The following is a 26,770-nucleotide window of genomic DNA, read 5'->3' as shown; positions in this document are numbered from 1 at the left end:
CATCTGGCACATTCACTCCACAGGACGGTGCTTCAAGCTCTAATGCAATCTCCAAAACACCACCATGGGCTGAGGAACTCCCACCTGTGCTAGGACCACGAACTTCCCCAAGAATGTAGGGGTTGCAAAAAGCCCTCTCTGCTCCTCCTGGAGATAGGGAGGCACCCCAAATGAAGTCCAGAGCAGCCATGGGGAACCACCAGTAGGTAATACTGCTCCACCTTGGCAGGAATGTTGGCTTCATACCTATTTGGACAAATAATGATCAAATAATCTTCATTTTGGTTGCATAAAGGGCACCTGGTTCTCTGCTCAGCCCAGGCACATGGTCACAGAGTATGGTCCAGCTAAATGCTGTGGGAAGCCACCAGCATACGGGCAGCTCTGTTGTACATCTTCTCTTTGGCCTCCCTCTCCTGCACGTGCTGGGCAGAAATCATGACTTGACTTCAAAAGTCTGGACTCCAAGGTCAGGCAGAAGCCCCATCATTTGGAGATGCTTCTCACCATGAGTCCCCAGCAGATGTGGGAAGTGGTTCTGCCACCACCCACCAGCCCCAGGGAACACGGGGCACCATGAGTACCCACCAGCCTTTTGCAGCCAACTTGGCCACCAAGTGGTGGCTCCTTCAGGTGGGGATGGAAGAAGATTTGGGAGCGGTTCTGTGTCAGATTCCTTTGGCCTGGCCGTGCCTTTTCCAGGGGGCAAAGGGACAAGTCCCATGTCATCGTGTACCAACAAGGTCAGGAAGTACTTACTCCATCCCTGCTCCTGGTTTTGCTGAGTCTGAAGCGAGTTGCTCAGAACAAGATAAGAGACCAAGAGCAGCGGATGTGAGCAGGAGGCCATGGGCTCCCTGCAAAACATCCTGTTGGCCTCTGCCTTGCAAAGCAACAGGGACAAACACAGCTCAGCAGAGCAGGCACTGGGCAAACTGTCCCATCTCTGCAGCCACCGTGGCAGGGACCTCTTCTAGGATGTAAAACCTCTCTGTCCTGCAATCTCATCTGGGTAGCCTTGACTGCTGGGTGGGCTGAGCTCGGTATCAAGGGACCTTTGATAAAATTAACTCTGCAGCAGAGACAACCCTTCTGCTGCAGGTTCAAAGCTGGGCTATTGGAGCAGGCAGGGGAGGAACAAGGCACAGGTCACAGAGTCACAGAGTGGTCAGGGTTGGAAGGGACCTCTGAAGGTCATCTAGTCCAAGCCCCCCTGCCAGAGCAGGATCACCTACAGCAGGTCACACAGGAACACATCCAGGTGGGTTTTGAAAGTCTCCAGAGAAGGAGACTCCACAGCCTCTCTGGGCAGCTCTTCTAGACGTCACATTTTGCTCCACAAATGACACTTTCCTACTGAAATCCCTTCCTGGCCCTTCTCTTCAGCACAGTGAATCATCACTCTCCCAGCCTCTGGATCAGGCCCAAACCAATCCCATCTGTGCCCAAAAAGAAAAAAAAAAAAAAAAGGCAAAATGTCTCCTTGTGTTTCATTTACTTTTATGGGAGCGTTAACACATTTCAGCCACATAAAACCTTCACCTTCAAAAGGGAAAGGGGAAAGACAGTCAGGAAACCTGCCACGTTTCACCCCAATTCCACACTGAAGGACATTGACCCAAAAGGAGTTGACCTGGTGCAGGTTTCTCCACACTGGGCTTGGGATGGAGCAGAGATCCCAAGATTCCAAGTGGCAAAATGACAGGATGCAGGAACATTGCACCCAAGTTGTCCCCAGGACATTGGGATGCTGCCACCAGCCATCACTGCCCCATCTGTGGGGTCTTTCCCTGGGGGACTGGGATTTCATTTTCTTTTTTTCCCCCCCAGCAGAAGATGCTCCTAATCAAAACCAGACTTGGATTCCCAAATAGCCCCAATCTCCTTTTAAAGCTCACAAATCTTCCACACCTGTGTTTGCTCATTCCTGCTGCTCAGCCCTGCCCTGGGAAGGATGATGTTTATTCCACTCCTCCACAGTTATTTACAGTGGGGTTTTCAGATGGAGATGGAGCACATATTTGTCTAATGGCAACAGGGCAGTGAATTTAATTCTCCTCATTAACAGTCATCAGCTAAATGGGAAGCAATAAAATATTTTTCTTATTTTTTTAAATAGCTGGTGCTTGTGAGATATTATTTATCACCATCTCTGTCAGCAGGATGAGAGCATTCCTGGCCTGCAAAGGGGGGGAAACTGAGGCATCAGGCCATTTACTGACCCGCCCTGGACCACACAGACAGAGGTGGGAAGAGAAGCCAGCCCCCCTCTCCCCCTGTCCCACAGCCAGGCTGCCCCAAGGCCACACAAGCCATGTTGTTATTACAAGCCATTCTTCAACCCACAGCAAAAGCAATTTGGGAAGCGTGTCACTCAGTGCTACTCCCAGCACCCAAGGGAGTCATGCGGGGCCACCCACCCTCTTCCTCCCTCCAACAGCCACCTCCAAATCCTCTTTGTCTGACTGGGGACAGCAACTGCCCCTTCCCGTGTCACCCCTGCTGCCCATCAATCCAGAAGAGGGCACTTCTGTCCTCAATCCGAGGATGAGAAATCGTTTTGTCTGACATCCCTGCTGCTCTGGCAGCAGGGGCTTGGCTGCTCTTCTGAGCACAGCTGGTGACATCTGCAGGGACACCTGGGAGTGTAGGCCCCCCCCTGAGCGATTTTGGGTCCCCACAGGATGGACCCAGGAAGGGAGAGCTGCTCACTGCTCTCCTGAGGACCACATTGTCCTTTGCCATTGGCAAAGAGAAGTCACCTCCAAACAAGGACAGATTTTTCTCCTTGATAGACCTGTTGAAATGGCCCATCTGGGATCTCACTTCTGAATTTTCTTCCCAGTTCCCCAAATGTCCCTACTCAGAGACGAGCAGCCCTTCCCTCTCACTGGTATTTACCCAGAGACACACACACACAATTCCCTTCCAGCTTCCAGTTTTCCTGGCAGAACAAGACCAGGCCTTCTCCAGGATCACTTGATCCTCATACCAGTCCAGTAAGGTCTGAAACAATTTCTCATGAGTGCAGGGATCAGAATCCCACGCAGCATTCAGCCCTGCTGCCTGTGGCAGCTCTAGGGGAATGTCCTCACTTCACCCATCCCAGGTTCTGCCACTTGGACTCCATGAGGTGTTTTCTGATCACCAAAGATCCCAGATCTTTGTTTTCTGCCGGGTCTAAGAGAAGAGCTGCTCAGCTCACCATCCAACATTTTTCACCACACTTTGTTGCTTGTAGCAGTAAATTTTGCTCCCAAACAGCACCCTGCTCCTGAGGCACCTGTGGGTCCCTCCCAGTGCTACTGTTGGCTAATCAAATCAATAATATTATCTTTGCAAAGGATCCTTGGGGATTCTCTCTTACTGGGAAACTCTCCAACTCTACAAACTATCTTTCCAGGAACAGTGAGGTGAATACTTCCAATACTTTTAAATACCAAAATGAATAACAGCTACTCAAGCTGTGTATGTTAAAGCCCTTCAGAAGACACCTAGAAATACCTGTTTCTGATGCCTCAAGGCCAGAAACAGGAAGGCTCAGTGTGTTTCATAGGATGTCTTGCTCAGTGCCTCTTCTAGACCTGTTCATGACCCTTGGGTAAGGGTTTCTGTGATGGAGAACAGGAGCACTGGGCTGTGCTGGGTTGCAGCTCTTCTACCCAGCTGACCAAGCAGGGACCAACCCCCATCTTGCCACCTCAGGCAAGTGGTGCTTAGGTTGGCTGTTGGGTCCATGAGAATGGAAGCAGGAATAAGGGCCTGTCCTAGAGCCCTCATTTTCCTTCTTGATGTGAACTAACTGCAAGAAACTCTCCTCCAGGACCAAGCCAGCAGCAGGTCCAGGGCACAGCCCCCATAGGCCAACCATGTGAGCAGCCAGTGAAGCATCAATGGAGCCACGGTGCTTCCACCAGCCCCACGCCCAACCCACATCTTCAGCCATTCACTGCCTTCTCCCCAAATGGCTTTCACCAGCCCTGAGAAGAATTTGACCTTTGCTTACCCCATTATGATGTCTGCAGAGTCTTGACAGGTCCCTCAGGCTGAAAGGAACAGGTCCATCAGTATGGTCAAGCTCAAAGCTGCAGTGGGAGATGGCATGGTGGGTGCTGATGGCTGCCTTGGACCTCCTGTGCAGGAACCAGCAGCTGTGAGGACACCCCCAGCAAAGGAACAAGCTTCTGCCCAGCTACAGCACATGGGTGACCAGCAGGGAAGAGTTCTCTGCACCACACAGAAGCACTTGACGCTTGAGCAGTGTGTTGTAAGTGCCTACAGAATTGCACCCACAGAGCCCTACATACCTAGGATGGAAGGAGGTTTGAGAGAGAAAATCCAGAAGACAAGAAAGAAAGTACATGAGCAGCTCTTCAGTGAGCTCCCCAGTCCTTCTTCTCTGGAGATAACTGCTTACTGTGGCATTCAAGTGGAGTGTTGGCTTCTATTTAATTCCCTACTTGCCCAAAGAAGCTGTGGCTGCCCCATCCCTGGCAGTGTTGAAGGGCAGGTTGGATGGGGCTTGGAGCAACCTGGTCTGGTGGGAGGTGTCCCTGCGCATGGCAGGGGTGGGACTGGATGGTCTTTAGGGTTCCATCCCACCCAAACCATGGTGTGATTCCCAAAGCGAAGCACCCAGCAGGTCCCTGGGTAGGAGGTGACCCCAGCAAGGTGAGCAGGAGCAGCAGGAGCCAGGCCCTCACAAAGCCTCTCCTACACCCCCCTCCTGTCCAGGGCTCCCCCAGTGAGGTGTGGAATCAACTCAGTGTTCCTCAGCTCACCTTGGCACGAAGGATTCAGTTTCCCTGGTGGCAGCCCTGAGGAGCAGCTGTGTGTTACAGCCCAGACAGATCAAGCCAACACAAGCAGCACCTGATGCCCACCATCTTCCGTGTCATCTCATACATAGAACAGCATGCCCTGTTGAAGGGAATTACTTCAGAACATATAGCCATTATGGGTATATGTTGGGACAGGTGGGTTACTTGGAAAAGCACTTGCTCTTTGTCCTGGGGTCTCCAGAGCAAGCCAAGACTTCAGCTGTTGGCAACAAGAAGCCTCCAATCAAGCAGGAGGCAAGAAATTTGTGTTACCAAACACATTCAAGAGGTGTGAGATTAGATAATCAGGAAAGGGCAGAGCTACAACATGCAGGAGCTCAGAAGGGCTTTAAATCCCTGCCATAAGTGGAACACAAAGGCAATCATCTGAGGGTGGTGCAGAAAGGCCTGGTCCAGCCAGAACTCACCCACCAGCATCACCTCCACGTGCAACCAGCAAGAACATCAAGCCTGGCTAGAGAGGGGAGCATGTGAGTCCCCTGCCCAGCCCCAAACTGGCTGGGGACTGAGGTGGGAGGCAGCTGCCCACCCTGCTCAGGGGCCTGGAGAAGCAGAGGTCCAAGCAGCACCTCTGCTTGAGGATGAAAAGGGGGTGCAAACTCTGCAGTGGAGCCCCAAGTTGTAGGCGCACACAGCTGTATGCAAAGGAGCTGCCATCACTCCACCAGGTCCTTCCCAAACTTTGAGATGTAAATCAGTGCATCATTTTTTGTAGACCCGGATTCATGCTTCACAAATGCATTGCAACAATTCCAGCAAGCTGATTGATGTGCTAAGGGATCTTCTCAGTGGTGTCCATCCTCCATCACCATTGCCCAAACTGCTGGAGATGGCCCTGCTGGAAAGAGTACTAAGGGTGAGCACCAGCAAGGACCAACTTGCACCAAAGCAAAGACCTACAGGTCTCCTCAGCCTGGTGAGGGCACAGCAGAGGACAAGGGTGACAGATTTGGCAGAGCAGGGGAGATGAATTGGGAGCAGAGGTTCAGTGAGTCCAAAATACAAGGACTGTTGGGCATGACTATGAACTTCCAGGTGATGGTTTCCAAACAATTAAAAGGAAATGGTTCAAAAGGAACAGACAGGCCACCTGTGGAAATCACTGGCACAGGATAACGCTGATCTGAAAAAAATACAAGGTTACGAAGTAATTCTATATATCTCTGGATGTAAAATTCACACTGGCCTGTTAAATACAATGAGCCTAATTTTGGCTCTGGAAGCTCTGACCTGTAAATGGCTGGAGCTGGTGAGTACTCTGGAAAATCATCATTATAGGCTGCTGTGTTCCTGTCTTCTCCTACAGCACCAAGTGGACCTTTGGAAAGAATTAGCACAGTTTTTCTAACTGTAGAGTAACATCAACATTTTCCATCCATAGTCTGCTAGAACTGGGAGTCAACTTCTCCTCTGGGAACTGGGTGGTCTCTCTGGATCTGCACATCTGCCATCTCTGGGAAAAGGGGGAATCAGCCCAAGAGTGGAAAGGAAAATCTGCATTTCTAAACACTTCATGTGCCAGCACCTGAATGAAGAGAAGACTGGAAGAAACACTGATGATGTAAGTACAACCCATCCCTACAAAATTCCTAAGTCAGGTGGGCACGTTGAGATGGAGCCACATCTGTAGGGCTGGGTTTGGATAAAGCTTTCCTTGGCTGCCTGGTAATATGGAAGAGGCAGATCAGCACAGGCCCTTTCTAGGGTAAGATCCTACTGGTGGTGGCTTTCAGTTGTGGCAAAGGTACTGGCAGCCCTTGTGGTCTGTCCTCCAAGCACACCAGGGATGAGGATGATGCCTTTCCTCTTGACTCTGCAGGATCAGGGCAGCTCTTCACAAAGCCAAGCCCGAGTCTGGGAGAACACAAGGGCTCTGCTAAGGTGTAAGCACCAATTGGATTGTTCCCTTCACTGCTTGTGTCTAGGTGGATGCTCTGCTGTCAAATGAGGAGTGAGTTTGAGGTGCTTCTTTACAAAGCCAGGTGGAAATAACGTATTAAAAATCCTATTTGACCTTTCCAAACTTGAATGCAGGATCCACGAAGGGAAGGAAATACCCCATGATAGTCCCTGCTATAAACATGCCTGCCTAGAGAACAACATGGATGTTGTAACCTCCTCTTTTGTTCTCTCATGCAGGAATCCACCACTAGTTTGAGCTTAAGTGGTGGATCTTCAGAAGGACAGACTCGTGACCAGAGAGGAGTTTTGTGTCTGGATCACAGGATGGGGACTGAGGTGGCCAGATACCTCTTTGGGCTCTGTGTGCTCTCCATACACGGCTGTGCCCAAGGCTCTTCATCTCTCTGTGCCCAAGATCCTTACCTATAGCAGGGCAGTAACATCTCCTCAAACCTGGTTAGGTCCTGTGATTTCAGACAGGGCCTATGCACAGTGCAGGACCTTCAGACTCACTATGAGCTATGAAACCCCAGAAGAAAGGGAACAAAGCACCTCTCGCTGATGAGATGCAACCATTTTTCAAGCCATCACTGTGCTGCTAATTGTTACTGCAACAGGTGAGAACTTTGCCACAGGTTGTCCCAGCACTGCAGTCAAAACGAGAAGGGCCTCTGTCTTCCTTTGCTGGCTCTGTAGCAAAGCCTCTGTGTTCATCCCAGAATAGCACCGTGCAAACCTCGGTGCTTCTCTTCCAAACCCATTTGCATTTTTAGAAACTAATTTGCAAAGCCCGGGACGCTGTGGCTGCAGGCAAAGCCTGGCTGTCTGAGCAGCACTCCTCAATTACAGCATCTCCAGGACAGCAGCTTTTCTCAAAACGATGCTGCAAGTTTTGACTTGGGGGCAAATTTTCGCCTGGGAGAAGAAAGTCCTGCCAGGAGACTCTTGGGTTGCCACAAGCCGAGAGAGGAGGGGTTAGGGATGGGATCAGGGCAACCACAGGTCTCCGGGGGGAGCTCCTGACACATGGCAGAGCCTGGGATCCCATTTCCCAGCACAATGTTCTCTTTCAGTGTCCGAGGGCCCTCACCAACAACCACTGAGAACAATTCAGCTGGAGCCGTGGGAGGTTACTAAACCCTGCTGAGATCTCCTCTTCTTTTCCTATAACCATAAGCCACCCAAACTTCAGTACAACAGGGCTTTTTAGGCATCAGAAGTCACGGCCTTCCTGCAGGAGACACAAAGCTGTAGCCACATCACGGTGAGCTGCAGAGCATCTATCATCTGGCTCCAGCATCCTGGGATGCTGGCCTGTGGGCCACAGCTGCCAGGAGGACACCCAGATGGTGGGAAGTGGCTGCACACCCTCCTTCAACCCGTTCCCCTTTTGGACTGAGAAAGAGGGGGATTAAATTGATGTGCCTTATCTCAGACCTTCCAGGGATGGCTCAGAAATAAGGAACATTTGCAAACGAGACATTCCACAGCCAGAGGAATTATTGCACCTACAAAGCAGATACTTTGGTCGTACTTTTAAGGAAAGCTAAACACCATCTGAGACCAAACCACCACTCCAGCTCTTCCCTGCTGCCTGAGCAAAGCAGTTTCTGACAGAGATAAACCAGCAAGAAGGGGAATCTGCACCTCTAGGTGCCAACAGGCCGGGTCACCACGCTGCTGCCAGGGTGCAGGGTGAAACCACACGACTGCTGCACCAAACACACAAAACCATGGCCAGAAAAGCTGCACGGAATTCCTGGGTCTCTCCATTCTCAGCTTCCCCAGAGCAGCCCCTTCTCCCCCTCGCCAGCCTGGTGAAGAGAGCTCTGACTATCAACCAGCAAAACCCAGGGCAAACTGGGATTGTGGGAAACACCCATTGCTGGTTATCAGCTGCAAACTAGAAAGGGACCTGACCCTGGTTTCCCTAACCATTTTGTTGTGTTTTCCTATTTTTAAACAATTTAGGAAATGGAGAAATTTGCTCAATGCCTCCCTGGTCACACAAGGGTGTGAACACATGGGGAGGGAAACCCTCAGCCCCTGCACAAGCTCAGGTGTGCTCCACTGAGTAAACTGCTTAATGCCCTCATGAATATTCTGTTACAGTCACTTTTACTCTCAGCTGGTTTGCAGCTACAGCTCAGATTCATATAAAATCGACAAAATCGAAATACCATGTTGTTTAAAAAACAAACAAACAAACAACAGCTGTTTGGTTTTTTCCCCCTATAGATTCTGAGCAAAACACCCCAAGTAGGAGCTCACCACCCCGAGTGGGAGCTCATCACCTCAAATGGGATCTCACCACTCCAAGTGGGATCTCACCACCCCACAGCCCAACACCAGGGCCAGAAAAAAAACCAAAGGAAAACCCCCCAAAAGCCACAAACACGTCGGGACAACCTCTCCCCAGGCAGCACCTGCAGAAAAGCAGGTGCCTCCAGAGGGCTGAACCATTTCATCACTGAAACGCAAACGCACTGAGAAGAAAAAAAAACTCAAGCACCAAAACAAACAGATCCATAAAGCAGCAGGAACTCGGGGAAGCAGTTGGAGACTTCTGCAAGGAGAGTGATCTAAACCCAAGAGCCATTTGCACACACGCTGCTCAGAGCTTTGCAACACCCTGGATGCACCGAGGAGCGGGGAAGTTCTACTTGGGAAAAGCCTCTTAATTTATTATTATGTTTCCCTTGAAAAGAAAAGAAGAAAAAGCACAGGGATTTATATATACTTTTTTCTCTCCTTCGAGACCCGTCCCCTTTTCTCGGCCATCCCCAGCGGCCCCCCCCGGCAGCCGGGGGTTATCGGCGGAGATGTGTGTAATTGCCCTGTCAGGCAGCTGAAAGGCGCTCGCCTTTAGCTGATGCCACTTCAAAATGAAATTCTTTCTTTGGCATGGCTATGTCTGATATGCAGGCATCAAAGGGGAGGCAGCAGGTCGCCGATGCCCCGGGCCACACATTTCCCTTCTAAAAAAGCAGGAATGAGAGTGTCAGCTCGGGGCCGAAGGGGCCCCCGGAGACACACGGCAGCACAAATCCCAAAACTCCGGCAATGGGGTGGTCCAGGTCTCCCCCACCCACCCCCCCCCTCCCCAAGCCCTAGAGGTGCTGTGCATCCCCAGCAGCAGCCACACAGAGCATTGCCGTGCCGGGGGACACTGGGTCCCCAGAGCAGGCACCCACGGTGGGGACCCCGCAGCAGCGGGGCTGGGGGGCTCAGGGTCACCCCGTAATCCCTCCAGCAGCTGAGGGGACCCGTGTCCTGCTCCCCAGTCCCGGCACCCGGTGGGATGCAGGGATGGAAAAGCCTCGCTGGCACAGAAACAATTGAGGGCTGGTTTGTTGGGGCTGGTTGGTTGATTGTTGGGGTTTTTTTTATTGTTTGTTTCCGAGAGAAAAGCAGGGCCACGCGAACCTCCCCCCGCGGCTCCCAGCTCCTCTCTCCACCTGCACTCTTCAGGGAGCCAAGGCTTTTTTGGCAAGCTTTCCGCTCCGTTTTTTTTTTGTTGGTTTCAACTAAGCTGCCCCTTTCGGAGGGTTAGAAAGCTCCCATCATTAAAGGGAAACAAAAAAACAAAACAAAACACCAACAAAACAAAACGCACCAGGCCCCCTGCTGCCCTCCCAGCCCCCTCCCACGGTGGCTGAGGACACCAGCCCCACGCACACACACACACACACACACACACACACACACCCCACGGCACAGCTCCCTGTTTTCCAAAGCCAAACACAGCCCACCCGAGGTGGTTGAGCCAGGGGTTTTTCCATGCCCTAGATACCTCCAACTGTACCTGCCTGGCTCTGATCACCTTCCTGCTCGGAAGCAATTTGGAAAGGACACAGCACAGGTAGCTATTAGCTAACACATATTTAACTGCTCCAGGTATCTTTTTTTTTCTCTTTCTTTCTTTTTTTGGCATTGCAATGGGGCGATTTGAACTTCAAAGGACCCGTGCAAACCTTTGAAGCTTCCCAAAGAAGCCAATCTCCAGTGGGGAGGGGAGAGTGGAGGGGTGGTGGGGGGTGAAATGTTAATAGTTTTAAAACCTGGAGAATCCTGAAGGGTATAAAACCCGGGGGGTTTAGCATAAAACCCTCAGGTAAATCTTCACCTTCTTTTCAAATGCATTTTTGGTGGGGTTGCTTTGCAAAAGGCTTGGGCCAGGTTAGCAAGGTCGGCTCTATTTCCAGCTGGCCAGGAGAAGCAGCTCCTCATCTCCAGGGACCCTCATCTCCCAGGTGCCACAGCCCCCAGCACGGGGCAGGGGGCTGGGGATCCACGGTACCTCGGCGAGAAATAGAAAAGACTAAAATTTGCCAAGCCTTCAAGGGGGGGGGGGAGGGGGGAAAAAGGGGGAGGGAGGGTGGAGAGAAAGCAGGAGGAAGGGGAGAAGGAGAGAAGATCCAATTCCCTGCTGCACTCCCCCAGCCAGCACGGTCTCAGCAGCACCCTGAGAGGCGGAGGAGACACGAGATGCGTTTTACCTTTAAAATAATGACTCATTTTATTTTTTTTTTCATTTAATACGTAGTTATAAATATATTTTGTCAAAATATATGATCATTATTGTCAAAAAAAAAAAAACAAAACAAAAACATTTGCACATAAAGTCATAAATAAGGTCAAGGTGAACGTTTAGTTTAGAGGAGAGTCCAGCTGTAGCAAGCAGTTCTGGGGTTGGGGTGGGAAGGGGAGAGAGAAGGGGAGGAGAGGGGGAGGGGGGTGGGGAAGGGGGTCAGCGGCACCCGCACCCCTCCACCACCATCTCCTGGTAGTTTTTCAGGACCACCTTGTCATACTCATCCAGGTAGAGCATGGAGATGGCGCTCAGCTCCGTGGGCACGCAGCAGGCCTTGGGGATGCTGGAGTTCACCGAGTTCACCAGCGTCTGCACGATGGCGTGGTTGGTGGAGTTGAGGTGGTCGGCCAGAGGGAAGGGGCAGTCCCCGTGGCAGTAAAACGCCTGGTAGCCCGGGGGTGCCACGATCCAGTCGTTCCAGCCCACGTCGCTGAAATCCACATAGAGGGCGTGGCGGCGGCAGTTTTTTTTGTTCTTGCGGGAACGCTGGTGCTTGGGGCTCCGGCGGGCCCTGCGGGTCAGCGAGTGGCCTCGCCCGTCGTGCCCGAAAGTGACCAGGAGGGGCCTGAGCTGCGCCCAGTCCCCGCTCCCCCCTTGAGGTAAAGAACGGCTAATCCTGACGTGTTTGCCCTGATGAGTCTGTGCCTGGTGGAGGTGGGTCACCTCGATCACCAGCCCGTGGTTCGGCTGCTTGTCCTTGGTCCACCGGATCACGGCCGGGCTCACATCAAAGGTCTCCCAGCGCGTCACGTTGTGATGCACCAGACGCGTGTCCAGCAGGCGCGTAATGGCCTGAGCTCGCTCCGACAGCGGCTTCATCACTTCGTAAATGTTTATCCGGTGGAAGCCCCTCTCCCACGCCGCGCTCGGCTCCTCCACCTGCTCCCGGTACAGCCGCAGCTCCGCCGAGGAGATCACCTCGTTTTCCGGCACGCTGCTGAGGTTGAAAACGAAGCGGATCCGGGGAGCCTCGCTGGGACCCGGGACGTTCTCCAGGTGCTCTGGAGGGGGGCAAGGCGAGGTGGGGGGGGGGGGGGGGACGGGACAGAAAAAAAAGCCAAAAAAAAAAAAAGCAAGGAAGAGCACGTCAGCCTCGGGTCACCCAGACAGACACAGCCCCCGGAGCAGCCACAGCACCCACGCTTCACCTGCTCCTCTCTGCTCCCCCCGCGCATCCAGACCCGGAGCAGCTCCTGCCCCGGAGCCGCTCACTCCTCGCCCTCCACATGCCTGCACCCGCACCGGGCCACCCCTTCCTGTCTCGCTTCCCGGTTTGGAAAGGCTTTTCCCCTTTCGGGGAGGCTTTTTTCCCCCTTTCCTTCCCTCCCCCACCTCCTCAGTTCCCCCCCAATCCCTCCAAAATCACCTCCCCAGCGAGGTGCAGCATCAGGCAGCACAGAGGTGCCTTGTTACGGGGCGATGGGGGGGGGGGGAAGAAAAGAGAAGCAAATTCCAACGCGGTAATGATGCGGCTGGATTAATAATTCAGATTTACTTTGGAAAAGAAACATCCGCTAGGAAACATTTGGATCAGATTACAAGAACCTATTGAATAAACCTTATAAACACACAGCTGTAAGTATTAAATTCGAGGAGGGTTGGTTTGGGTTGTGCTTTTCTTTTTTTTCTTGCATTTTTTTTTTTTCTTTCTTAAGAGCAAAACCAGGCAGCGACCGCTTTGATAGTTCAAAAGAAACACACACCAGGGGCGAGATCCCGCCCTCACTTTACTCCCGCATCCGATCCAGAGCCATTAAATCCACGCGAGCCCAGGGAGTGACCCCGAGGCAAAGGCACCGAAGGAAACCCGCTGTTGTCAACAGAAGTGAAAGCACCTCAAAATCCGGTCAAGCTCGGGTTAAGCACGGGATGCTGGAAAAAGTACAGAGCAGCCAGAGCAGCACCCCTGTCACCCACACACACGGGCTGGGGAAAGGGGCGGGGGGGGGGGGGGGTTTCCTCCCAGAAATTTAAGGGCCGGGCACGTCCTGCGTCTAAATGCATTTCTGAGCTTCCAAAAGCAAGGAAATCCCGCTCGCTTACAAGGGCTGGGAATTTTACCTCCTCCCATCACTGACCTTCATGGTGGAAACTCCTCACGGTGTTCGCCCGGCTGGTCGATCGCTCAGGGTACTGCAGGCTAATTTCCTGGAGGCTCTCGTCCTCTTCTCCAGACTGGAGTCGATAGAGATCCAGCATGTAACTAGGAATGACGGCTGACTTGCTGGGCTGAGGCCGCCTTCGCAGCCCGAACATCTGCAGCAGAGTTGTTTCGAAACCCCGCAAGAGTTCATGGCTTTGGGCAGAGCGGCGTCCGGATCCGGCTTGTCCCTGGAGCTCTGCGACTTTCTTCCTGCCGGTCTCCGGTATCAAGCTAGCATGGTTAGTACCTCCTAGCAGGACCTGGCATAGTAGGATGACCATCAGCATTCGGTTACCAGGAATCATGGTGTCTCTGGGGTGTAAAAAACGCAACAACAAACAACAAGGAAAGTCAGGATGAGAAGCGAAACCCACCCCCACACACACACACACACACACCCCCACCCCCCTTTCTCCTTCTCTTGCGAATAAGCTTGATAATCATAAGAATAAAATGGCAAAACGACATGAGAAGCAGCCCCCGGGCGGCAGAGGCGCGGGGATGAGCCCCAAGGGCAGGAGGGTCTCCCGGGGTCTCCGGCGCATCCCGGCCCCGATCGCCCCGACGGGCCGGGCCGGGGCGAAGCTGCGGCCGGACTTGGGGTCCCCGGGTGCGCGCGTCCCGCCGCAGCCCGACCCCCCCCCCCCGCGAAAAGGGGAGGACGGGGACAAGACGCCAAAAAAAAAGAAATAATAATAATTTAAAAAGTTTTGAAGAAAAATAGGAAAAAAAATTAATATCAAAGGCAAGGAGCGAAGCCGAGGAAGAAGAGGGCTGTACTCACTGACAGCAAGCAAGGCATATCAGCACAGTCCATGATTCTGGAGAGCCAGCCCGCAGCCACCGCGCCGAAAGCCTGGGGGGGGGGGTAGGTGAGGGGGGGGGGGTGGGCAGCGGCTGCCGAGCGCCTGCCGCGATCGCCGCCCGGGCTCAGTGCGGCCGCCGCCGCCGCCGGACCCGGTTTTCTGCCGGCCCCGCAGTCACGTGGAGCCGCACACCCCCCCCCCCCCCCACCCCACCCCACCCCAAAGGCCCGGCCCGGCCCGGCCGCCCCCGCCCCCGTTCAGCCCGGCCCGGCCCGGCCCGACCCGGCCCCGCCGCCCCCGGCCCGCCCCCGCCCCGCCCGGCCCCGCGGGGGACGGCCCGGCCCGCCCCGTCGCCCGCACCAGGCTCCCGGCCCGCCCCGGGGGTTGGGGGGGGGGGGGTGTGCGGGGGGGGGACCCGGCCTGGCCCCGGGGGGTCGGGAGCCCCGCGGTGCTGGAGGTGCGGGGGAAGGGGTGACCCCCCCCACCCCACCCGGAGGGGTTCCCCCGCTCCGCTCAGGTGCATCCCCGGGGGACGGGCACGGCCAGAGGTGCGGGGCCACTCTGTGCGTGGGTGTCCCCCCCCCCGGCAGCGGTGTCACGGCGTGGGGCGGCTGCCCTGAGGGCACCGCGGGACCCGCCGAGGGGCTGGTTTGGGAAAGGAGACTTGGGAAGGGGAAACTCGGGAAGAGCCTCTCCCCGGACGAGGAGGGAGGGAGGGAAGGAGGGAGCGCTCGGGAATGAGAAGCAGCTGCAGGGAGAGAGGGACGGCGGCAGAGCCCTGGTTCCTCCCGTGCTCACCCCAGCCAGCGCTGCTGGACACCCTGACACGCTCCCGGGGGCTGGGAACCCGCTGCCGAGCCCATGGATCAGCCCCGTTCCCTGCCCTGCCTTCCCATTCGCCCTCTGGATCGTCTCTTCCTTCCCCTCCCTCCTTCCTCCCTGCCAGAATTGCTCTCTTCCCGCCAGGCCAGGTTCCCGGACCCCCACCTGGATGTGCAGCAGGAACCTTCCCAAGGCAGCACGGGCTGTGCACGGGCACTGCCGGCTGCTCCAGTGGGATATGCACAGGAGGCTCCTGCAGGAAGGATGCTCCCTGCCCCAAACCTCCACCCCAGCGCTGCCCTGGGCCAGCTTTGGGCTTGAGACAGAGAACCAGGCTTCCCAAGGCTGTTCCCAGATGGGTTTTGGGGAGAGAATGGTGTTCCACCAGCACGCATCAACAAGGGAATGCTGATATAGGAGCAAGGTGTGGAGAAGGCAGCTCCTTGGGAGAGACTCTACCCACGTGGTGTGGAGAAGGCAGCTCCAGGGCAAGACCCCCTAATGAAAAGCGATGGATGGGACGTGTTTGTTGAGACCGAGCAGATTGAATGACCCCATGATAGAGAAAAAACACCAGGGCATTAAAACATTGTCCCTTTGCCCTGCTGGGGCATCCCTTTGTGTTGGGCAAACTGTCACCCGTGGAGAGCAAAATCAGTTAATTTATGAGACTGAAAGATGTGGTCGTGGAGCGGCCATGGGAACTCTGAAGTTCATCAATTAACCAGAACCAAAAGCCAGCTCAGAAACAAGGACTGTAAACCAGCACGTTCCCACAACCCAGCAGGCTGCTGTGCCCACGGGTACAGCAAGCTCATGGCCTCAGCTCCCCCCCAGCACTGCCCCAAAACTCACACACCACCAGATCCCACTTCTTTTAATTCCCCGCTCCTCTTTGTTTTTTAGCTCAGACCTGACCCGTGCATTAGAAAAGCCCAGAGATGTCACCGAAAGGACACGCACAGATAAAAGGCAGTGCTGACACTGTAATATCTCTGAGTTATTCCTATACCACTCTGAGTTTAAAAGAAACATCTGTTAGCAAGGTATTTGGACCATGAATCCATCAAAATTTGTGAAATATTGCTATCGCCATTTCCAACATATCACACTGTGTGTTATTCCTCACCAGGAAAAACAATTTTTGGAGTAGCTGCTGTGCAACTTTTTAAAGTTAAATAACATTTTCATTGAAAATACTCCAGTCTATAAACAAAGTCAACGCAAGGGCCTGTACAGCAGTGCTCTTAAAACAGACCTCTGGATGTGGAAAAGCAGCTCGCTCCCTCTTTGTGGGAGCAGCAGCAGCACTGAGAGGTTACTCCCTTTTGTCTAAAGGCCTCAGCTTTGTCAGGATCAGAGGGTGGCCGTGTTTGAAATGTTGGTCACTTGAGGAATTCGGTCCCACAGCCCATCCTAAGCCATCCCATTAAACCAAGAGCCAAACAGTTGCTTATGCAAGGCTTGGTTAACCATGACTCTGAGCAAGGAGGTGGCCAGCTGGGGACAGCAAGCCAGTGGGGAGCAGCGTGGTTTAGGCTCTTGCAGGAGGCGACAGTGGATTGGAGTAGCTTATTGGTTACTAAGAAGCGTTAGTCATGGGGAAAGCTCTAGTATTTATTCCTTAAAATGTAAATACGTAGCCCAAACCACAAGGGAAGGACCACGGATGGAAATAGTGTAGCATTTACTTGAGGGAGCTGAAACGCCTTTCTACAGAAGCTGTATTTCCTCAGCCCCATAGAGGGTAATTCACCTTGAATGGAGCTGCTGCTCCAGCCCGTGGAGTTACACATCAGCCGAACTCGGTCCAGGCAGGCTGAACAACTGAGGGTGTTATATATTCCAACCAAAAAAAAGTGGATGCCAAAATGGAGCTAAAAATACAAATGTGGAAGGTCTGCAAAGCAAGCACCGCTTCCTTCAGTGGTAGATGCAACCTTGTGTGGTTTAAAGATCCAGCACGTGAAAAATAGAGACCACCAGGGCTGTGCTCCACACAGGACACACCTCCCCCTGCATCCCATCTCAGGTGGGTGAGAGGGGGACTGGGGTGGTTCTTGCCTATGATCCAATCCCAGCCATATTTGGGGTTCTGCTGCCAGGGTTTTTTTCCCCCTCTCTGACTTCTGTGAAAAACCTCCTGGAGATCTCTGTGCCTGGACAGCAAGACCAGTGGCCTCTTTTGGAGGCTGAGCAGCAGGTCATTGGGGACGTCACCCTAAAAGATGGCCAGACAAAGAGGTGATTCATCTACCTACAGACCTCGACTGTGACAGAAGACTTGTTTTGTCAGTGGCAGCCAGAAGCCCAGGAGCTGGCAGGTCTCCTAGAGCCTGGGTACCCAGCTCAGCTTGCAGAGCTCACTAGCCAAGGGGAAATTATGTCCCCTCTTTAGTTTCAAGCCAGTAACCATGCATTTGCTCAGGTATGTTCCTGATAAAATCCCACCCATTTCCAGGTTCCACGTGCTCATGACCTACCAGCGGGCTCTGCAGGTTGGGGTTCAGCACCTCTAGAAATTAGGCCAGCTCTGTTTACAAGGCAAACTTTTCTCCCAATGGCAACATTTCAGGAGATGCCTCTGGACCAGGGCACAGAGAGAGATCTTCCCAAACCAGTCCTTGCATCTGCTGTTATTTTTAGAGCAGCTGCACCTTTCTGGCTCCAAAGTTTGCAAACAACCTGCCTTGGGGGGAAAAAATAAAACCCAACAACAAACCCAAGCTTGTGTCACCAGATTTGTGCTTGAGCAGAAACAAGCCTAAAACCTTAAATAAATAAATAAAGTCATATGTCAGAGAAGTTTTAATGACATGAATTACAGGAGGAGATGCCCATGAGTGGGCTAAGATCAATTGCCTCCTACTCTTTCCTTTCAACTGCCTAAGCTTGTCCATTAAAACAAAGGGAATGGAGCAAACAGCTCCAAGGGATTTTATTTTCCAAAGCAGCTCTTCACTAAAGGGCCAAACTACAACTGGTGAAAACAAGGGCAGCTGCTTGAATGGCAAAAAAAGGAACATTTTTTACAATCACTCTGAGATTTTCCTTATTTTTTGGAACGCTTTGGAGCTGACCTGTCCTATCAGCATGTTCTGCCTTCTCTTGAATAAAGAAATCCATGGATCTCCTGAAACACAAGGACTGGGCCCAGCTTGGTCTGTATTTCTGCTTCATATTAAAGCGTCTCCGTTGAGGTGTCAGGACCATGTCTAGAACCACTCCTGAGCTAAGACGAGAATCAGGTTCAGGATTGCTTTTTTATTCCAAATAGATTTTCTTTTTAACAAATACATTGAAAAAACACTGTGTGGGAACATCTGAAAAATGCAGTTACAAGAAGGCAGTCTTTGGTAATCAGATACACAGCAGCCAAATCAGTAGGATTGTCTCCTTTCTTCTGTTTTTAAGTTTTTAAGGATGATTTTTATTGTTTTGCAAATGCTATTAAAAGATTGACTGTCCCACCTCCCACCAGCCCAGGCTGCTCCAAGCTCCATCCAACCTGCCCTTCAACACTTCCAGGGATGGGGCAGCCACAGCTTCTCTGGGCAACCTGGGCCAGGGTCTCACCACCCTCACAGCAAAGAATTTCTTCCTACTGTCTAACCTAAATCTTCCCTGTTTCTGTTTCCCCCTCATCCTATCACTACATGCCCTTGCAAAAAGTCCCTGAGAATCTCCTGAACTGTGATAGACACATCACTTTAAGCCATCTGTTGTAAAATCATCCATCTGTTGGTTTCCTCGATCAGTGTTACAAGAAGAACACGATCTCATGCAGCTTTTGGAAAGAAGTGTTGCCTTTAGCACACGTTTCCTTCCACACCACCCTACTGCCCACTCAATCAAAGCCTCATCCCTGAGGAGCAAGAAGAACCTCCGGAAGATGAAGAACACATTCCTCTTGCTCCAAAACTGTAGCTGTACTAACAAAACCCACCGTTCTTCTAACAAACACCATACAGCTGCCTGGCTATCTCAGATGAGCAGACTCATTTTGGATCTGTTGAGTCACGAATGCTTTTGGAGAACACCACGAGCGCTGGCAGCTCCTTCCGTGTACATTCCACTTCATCCCTCACTGTCTGGCAAGGCTGACGACTCCACCATTCCACACAACCACGTGGCACCTCCAGGGTGCTGACGTTTGTCTTTGTCCTTTAATTATATCTTGAGATCTGCTCTCATCAGAAGCTCTAATGGTTTCCAACAGTAGCACAAGGCGTACATAAGCCAGGCAGGACAACTGCTGCAAAAATAGTTCACACCAGCTCGAGTTGATTTGCAAAGGACTTACTGGTAGGCATTACCACAAGTGCTGGGAAGTATCAGCACATTGATGAATTAATGTGAACATCCTCACCTGAAAGCAGAGAGGAAGGATCCTGCTCAGCATTCCCAGTCAGGAAACACGTACATGCCCTGTGGCCTCCATCTCCAGCAATAATAAACCAGTGGGGCTCGTTTGTACCAGTTGCCTGGTGACCAAGCGTGTGCTCACAAATAGTCCTCAGAGCAAGGATTGTTTTTAGGAAGTACTGACTGAGGAACCTCACACAGTGAGTGTGGATCCCACAGACACGTGATGAGAGAGAGATCACTTTAGAGGGAAAGACTCCTCCTCCACACATGTGTATGAGGCTGCCGGTTGTGTGGGCTTTGTACGTATGACATGATGTGAAATGACACGTTATCTATTAGCAGGCTTCTAGTGCCTGAAGGGGGCCTACAAGAAAGTTGAGGAGGGACATTGTACAAGGGCAGGGAGTGACATGACAAGGGGGAATGGCTTTAAACTGGAAGAGGGAAGATTTAGGTTAGACATTAGGAAGAAGTTCTTTGCTGTGAGGGTGGTGAGACCCTGGCCCAGGTTGCCCAGAGAAGCTGTGGCTGCCCCATCCCTGGCAGTGTTGAAGGGCAGGTTGGATGGGGCTTGGAGCAGCCTGGGCTGGTGGGAGGTGTCCCTGCCCATGGCAGGGGGTTGGGACTGGATGACCTTGAAGGTCCCTTCAACCCAAACCAGTCTGGGATTCTGTGACTTTAATAACAGACCAGTCAAATATCTCTACCTTTCCTCAGTGAGTGTTATTGCTGAAGGACTTCCCTAAGACATAGGCCTCCTAGTTCTGCTGTGCTGCCCAAGTGTCCCTTAAAGGACAGTATTTAGCAGCAGAGACCTCACATTCTCACAGCAGAAGATAGACAATAGGCATGAAAAACAAGGGGTGACATTTCTAGTCTGGCTCATTCTTGGGGATCTTGGAAAAGTGAAAAATTGAATGAGTCAAATAAAAGCAGCTAAATGTTGTCCCTGTGTGGGACAGTCAATCTTTTAATAGCATTTGCAAAACAATAAAAATCATCCTTAAAAACTTAAAAACAGAAGAAAGGAGACAATCCTTTCAACCCAAACCAGTCTGATTCTGTGCATTCCTTGTCAAGGAGCACACACACACACAGAGGCACACATGTATCCAACACATTTGGCTAAAACAAACTAAGAGCAACAGGATCCCAACCAAGGTGGGACCCTGATGCCTTGTTCTAGTGCTAACAATCTGGGTTAGTGCAACTTTGTGAGGACAACCTGGATCACTGCAAATATCCTACAGGTTTAATCCTCATGAAAAGGGCAATGTCTTGTACAGCAGGAGAAAGGAGGTAAAAGAACCTGCAGTCCTTCTGACAAACCTTGTTGCAGGACCTGCTTCATTACAGTGCAGCAGGGCTCTCTTTTATTATTGATAAAGCAAGCTAACAAGTGAGGTGTTAGCTGGGTTTATTTTCAAGGCAGAGACATTCTTACTTACTCTTACCTGCCCTTCTCCATTCTGGGGCAACAAAAAACTCTTGTAAGCGGAATCAAAACCCACCTCCTCTCCCAAACAACTCCTCCCCAAAAGCACCTGAGCAGGGGCACAGCTTGTGCCAGCTGTGAAACCTCATTTAATTTATGGCTCTTTTCTACATAAGGAATTCTCTCTTTTCCCCTTCCCTGTTTCCATCACACACAGACACTGACTCAACAGCCTAAAGGAGGCCTTTAGCTTCCTGGGAAGTTCAAAGGCAATAGGTTTAGTTCAGTGCTGCAAGGACTAGGATGCCTAAAGAAAGGCTGGCCTAATGATGAGAGAGTTAATTTGGACTTCAGAAGGTCTAGGTTCAGCTTTGTGCTTCTGTGACACTGGCTGAATCACCAGGAACCTACTTTATCCAAGTGGCTAAGCATAGGCTTACCAGTGAAGTCACTAAAGCAAAAAGGGGAAAGGAGGCAATTAGAATTAAAGGCATGTCAGAACCCCCACTCTGGAAGATCAAGAGCATTTTGCACCATTCTCAGTAATAAAGCAAAAAAAAACATTAGTTCCAAAGAGGTCTTCAAATTCCAACCCAGCAAACAGGTGGCTTTTCAAACCCTATTGGTGGAGCTCCAGACCCTGGGAGTGTGTTGGAAGAGTTACATGACACAGAGACTTGGTACAATCTCTTATTTACAGCAGATGAAACAAAATAGTTTTTGGTTTTTGGGGATGCAGTAGTACCCCACACCTCGTGAGAAACACCACAGGGTTCACATCTCATCTACAGCAGTAAGACCTGGCCTGACTCTCTCTCCTGTCACACCCTCTGGTGAAGAAGAGCAGAAGGGAACCATCACTCTGGGACAGTTCAAAAACTACAGAAGCCAAGTGTCCTCTATCAGAAAGAAGTGAAAGTGCCTGGACAGTAGGAATTCAACACATTGCAGTCAGAGGTGGGTTTCCAGCATTTTACAGAAAGAGTCATCAGGGCTTTAGGTCACTGGCTGGAAGCCACATGGCCCATGAAGAGGCCAACTTCTTGACCTTCAGTGCAAAGCCAGTCTGTGCTCTGATACCTTCTCCAAAGGACATGGGCAAATCAGCCCTGTACGTGTGTGCTCTGCCTGTCTAATCCCACAGGCAAACCAGGATTTCTGGTAAAGCCCCTCAGCAGGATCTGCTCATTTAGTTTTCTAAAACACCGGTCACCAAACAGCTCCTTGAGGAGTAAAACTGAGCAGCTGGCTCATAAAAAAGGGAGAAGAGGGACTTTTAGGAGAGGAATATCTAAAAATCAGTTTGAAGAAGGAAAGAAAATGAAATGGCAAAAAGGGGTTGAGTCTGAAGGCATCCCATATCTCACTCTCTCTTACATAGGAGGGGACCTTGGAAATGAGGGATGCTGACCCACAGAGAGGCCCACCTGGGCAGAGGGGTTCACAGGGCCAGGCCCCAGAGGATAAGCAGGAAGACAGAACAGGGGAGAAAACTGATAGGGGAAAGAAGTGAAAGCCAAGAAGGCAAATTCAGGCTGGGCAAAGGGCCAAGGCAAGGCCAAGTGCAATTCTAGAAAATGGGATGGCAGCCAAAGGCACCAAAGTGTCACAACAGGCCAGCACTGGTCTGCAGAGACAACCCAGAATGACGCACCTGGCAGGTGCACAGCATCACCCAGCCATGAAGAGAAACGGGCTTAAAACTAAATCTTGGAATAAAAAGCTCAGGATGAAGGGTCTGAACCAGCAGTTTCTACTTGTGCAGGATCTGGGGTCAGCATAACCCCGGTATCTCCCAGTCCCAGCCCCCTGGACTCACTGGTGTTACACTTCAAGGCACAGAAACACAACTTAAGTTGCAGCAGTTTCCCTGAAGACCTCTTTGTTCCCCTGGTTGCACCCTGCATTCCTGCTTGTTCCATCTCCATCCTGCTGATTCTGCTGCCTTTTCCCACCCTCTGCACACACACCTGATCAGGCAAAAGGCTCAGAACCAGGCATCATAGGCAAATGACACCACACCCCAATTCCAGAAAATATTGCAAATGTGCAACGTCATTTATAAAAGTGGCATCAGCTTATAGACATTCCTTCCAAAGACCCACCACTGAGCTAACTCCATGGCTGGCAAAGTCATCTGTCCTGCCTTCCTGAGGCCCTCAGCAAGTCACTTCATCTCCCATCACTCTCTCCCCAGGTAGCACTTGGATATAGAAGCAAAACAGGCAAGAGATTCTGGTCACTTTGGACCAGGGTGACCAGGGGAAGGAGAGAGGAGAGGCCAAGTGGGGTTGAGGCTTGAGGGACTGCAAGATGAAAATGAAGGGGATTAAGACAGATGCTTGAAGAGTGGAGATGAACATGAGAAAGACAAAGAGGACAGAGTCAATGAGTATGGGCTTGAGCCAGGGATCGTGGAGACAAATCCAGATCCAAAGCACAAAACAGCAGCCAACCAAGGAGAGCCTGACAGAATCTTTCTCACTGTGGTGCCATGAAGACTGTCTGGATTTGTAAAGCTATCCTGTGGTCCATGTCTCTTTCTTAGGACCACTGGCAGCCACCACCACAGTCACCATTCCTTTTTCAGAGGTTCCCCAGCTAGTAAGCCACCAAGAACCCAAGATGGGACCAACACAGAGGAGGTACCTTGAAGTGGATGGTACAACTGGATCACTCCCATCATCTTTTCTGCTAGTTACAGGTACTTGAAGCAATTGTCTGAATGTATCTACAGGGTTAAGAATGGCTATGGCCTAGGGGCTAAACAACAGTCACCAGAAAATTGGAGCCCTACCTAGTCTGCCTGTGCTTGGAGGAGGTGCACAGCTCTGCTGCCTCAGAGGTAGCTCCCAGCCCACTCAGCCCTTTTCAGGACACAGAGAATTTATCTCACCTAGCATCATCCATTCCCTGCCCTCACAGGAACACCTTTGCCCTGCTGGGCAAAAAACTCCTTTCACCCAAACCAGCAAAACTCAAAGTCCAGTCTGAAAAAAAAAAACAAACACCTAAAAGAAAACAAAAAAAAACCAAACCCCCAAAACCCCAGCCAGCAGATGAAAGGCATTTTTAAAACAAAAAATAAAGGCTGAGCTTCCCTGCCTATGACAGGGGGGCTGGAACTAGATGATCTTGAAGGTCCCTTCCAACCCAAACCATTCTATGATTCTGTTGCTTGAGGCATGTAAAGGCAGTTTTCATGGATTTCAGACTCCTCCCAGCAATAGAGCTCCCCAAGCACTTTGTCTGTGCAGGGTGAGCAGCTCCATGTCTCCCATGGCAGAGGGCACACAGAGTGACCCGGCTCGTGTTACTGAGCAGGATCAGATTATAGGTGAAGATCCATGATGCTGAGCACCAGACACAGCTGGTCAAAGTCTTTGCCTTCTGGCCCAAAATCCTCCTGAACCTTTCCTTTCCATAGTAAGACCCTTCCTTCTCCAAAGACCTTTGTTGCTACCAAGCTTTATGTACTTACACATCTCTGCCTGGGCAAGATTTGAACACAAGAGCACTGGCACAGTATGTTTTGCCTCATATATATATATATATTTATAATCCATTGTTTTGCAAAACAGTTCATTTTACTGCCCCGTGAGAGATGAACAGTAAATCCAGGCAAAAAAAGCTGCCCCACATCCCTGGGTCCCAGGAAATGTAGATTTATCACCCTTCACTCTCTTTGCATGCTCTTAGATTTTCTCCTTGTAATTTTATGCTGCTCAGATACCTAATGACCTAAGTGGTCCCAGGAAAGGAGAATTGGCTTCCTCTGCAAAAAGCCTGGTGTTTACTTGCAATTTAGCTTACCTGACTCGTTTCAAGTGTTATCAGAAAGCACCAGCCTACTTTCTTTTCTTCATTTTCACTTGATATCCAAGATCTGCTTGAATTGTAAATGTCTAAAGCCTCAGGCATGATCCTGGGTGTTCTCAAGACTTAAATGCCACTGCTTAAAGAGTTAAAGATCTAGATGGCTGCACTAAGAGGATGATAAACTAATCACTCAGTCACTGCTGGTGAGCCTGGTGTCATTTACTGAAACATGGAATGCATTTAACAATGTAAAAGAAACTCCATGCAGTGCAAAAGCCAAAGATGATTGTTAGATTGTCAAGGTTTACTCTGGAGAAAGTCCTCAGTCTAATTACCTGTGTTTAAGCAACAGAAGCATTTTTCCACTCATTGAAGAAGTTAACATTGTCCTTTCAAGCCAACGGGTTGGTGGGTTTTTTTAATGTCACAAAGGACTGCAGATTCTGCTCAGAGAACTACAAAAATTTAAGACAGGACTAAGCAGAAGAAATAACACTTGTAAGGAACAAGTAAGAAATGTGTCCTGTTGTCATCAACATAAGAAAAGTAGAAATAACAATTGCAGTACTAGTAGTGCACATTTAGCTATTGATTTGTATCTTCCAGCATTGTGAAATGGCTTGAAGGAAAAGGAAAGCTCTTGGGACTCCACAGAAAGAGTTACTTCAAAGTCAGGCTCTGTTTTGGCGTTATAAAAAGAAAATGCTTCAAATCATTTTCCCTGCAATCTCTGAACCATGAAGGCAAAGAAAGACCAGGTCCAACATTCAGGTTTTGCTTTTTAGAATTTGGTGAATGTGGGCATTTTTTTCTCTAGCCTTAAAAAGAGATCTCAGTTAAAGATGAAGACACCAAAACTGAATAAAACATCAAAGGCATTTTGTGAGGCTCACCCAGAGAGCACCCAAGCTGCAAATAATATCACTTTATTATGTTTTACTCTATTCAACTTAGAACTGTGCCACTCCATTCTGCTAAGCAGTTGGTACAGGACCCTCTCCCAGCACACCAAGTCCCAAAGCTACTGTCAGATAACACCAGAGGTTTTTCCTTGATGGGGAAGTAAGACCTGGAGTGACAGAGGATATTTCTCCAGAGCAAAAGGAAGGTGTGACCATAGCCCATCAGTGTCACTTTGACCCAGTAAACACAGGCAATAATAGACAAGGAAGTGACATGGGTTTAGCACGTAGTAACAGCTTCACAATTCTCCAGAGGCTCTGGATGGGTGCTCTGATGTGGCCATAGCACATCCTTGCAGACCAATGTCAATTTGACCTAGTAAACACAAGTAATAATAGACGAGGAAGGAATATCAGCTTAGCAAGTGTTAACTGCTTACCAGTTCTCCAGGGACTCCAGATGGACACTCTGCTTCCTAGCTTGGACAAAGCTTGTCCCATGGCTCTGCTACTGCCACCCAAATGACTGCTGAGGAGGAGGCAGAAACACATACCTTCTAATGACACCCACCTTCACAACAAGCCTAACTAGATGGCACATTATTATTTTCCCTGCTGGGTGATGGCTGGTGGCTCAGGCAGTTCGGCTGATGTTGGTGAGGGCAGTCCCTTCAGCCTCAACTATAGGATCAAAACCCAGCTGCATGGGTGGAAATGCAGCCGATCAAACAGAGAAATCTCCAGCATCATCTCGTCCCGGGATGAACAAAAAAAGAGATCAAGTGGTGGCTACTTCCCTACGTGCCTGAAAAGGGAATCTAAATGAGTAACTCAGGTGTTGCTGCATGCACCAAAGAGATCTAAAGGCAGAGAAGATGAAGGCTGTCCCCAGGAACCTGCTCTTCCTGTTGTGTAAACCTTTCCCTCTACAAAGAGGCAACATTTACCCTAAGAGTGTGTCACACTTGCCTCCCTGCGCTTGGTGAAAGGAGGAGAACAAACACTTTAAGATCAGTGGGAGCACGAAATGGTTCTCCCAACAAGAACTGGGAATTTTTTGAAACACACTCACATCTCCAGAGACCCTAATCACTACTGCAGAGCAAACTATTTCTGCCTCATCTATAAGTGCAGGTAT

General features: G+C 50.8%; 1 protein-coding gene across 2 annotated transcripts in view; it reads right to left on the bottom strand.

Moving 5' to 3' along the window:
- Nucleotides 1-11,236: 11,236 nt before the first annotated feature.
- Nucleotides 11,237-26,770, bottom strand: part of BMP4 (bone morphogenetic protein 4) — a 55,173-nt gene continuing 39,639 nt past the window's right edge. The window contains exons 1-3 of one of the 2 annotated variants that reach the window (XM_051621168.1): nucleotides 14,265-14,413; nucleotides 13,416-13,792; nucleotides 11,237-12,338 (exon numbers count right to left, since the gene is read on the bottom strand). In XM_051621168.1, the coding sequence (XP_051477128.1) occupies nucleotides 11,494-12,338; nucleotides 13,416-13,785 (1,215 nt within the window). In that variant the 5' untranslated portion in view covers nucleotides 13,786-13,792; nucleotides 14,265-14,413 and the 3' untranslated portion in view covers nucleotides 11,237-11,493. Of the gene's footprint in view, nucleotides 12,339-13,415; nucleotides 13,793-14,264; nucleotides 14,414-26,770 lie in introns of those variants that run through there. The other variant, XM_051621169.1, reaches the window with a different exon arrangement.

The sequence above is a fragment of the Apus apus genome, chromosome 5, assembly GCF_020740795.1.
Source record: "Apus apus isolate bApuApu2 chromosome 5, bApuApu2.pri.cur, whole genome shotgun sequence".
In the NCBI taxonomy this organism is placed as follows: domain Eukaryota; kingdom Metazoa; phylum Chordata; class Aves; order Apodiformes; family Apodidae; genus Apus; species Apus apus.
This window is presented reverse-complemented; position numbering and strand designations above follow the sequence as displayed.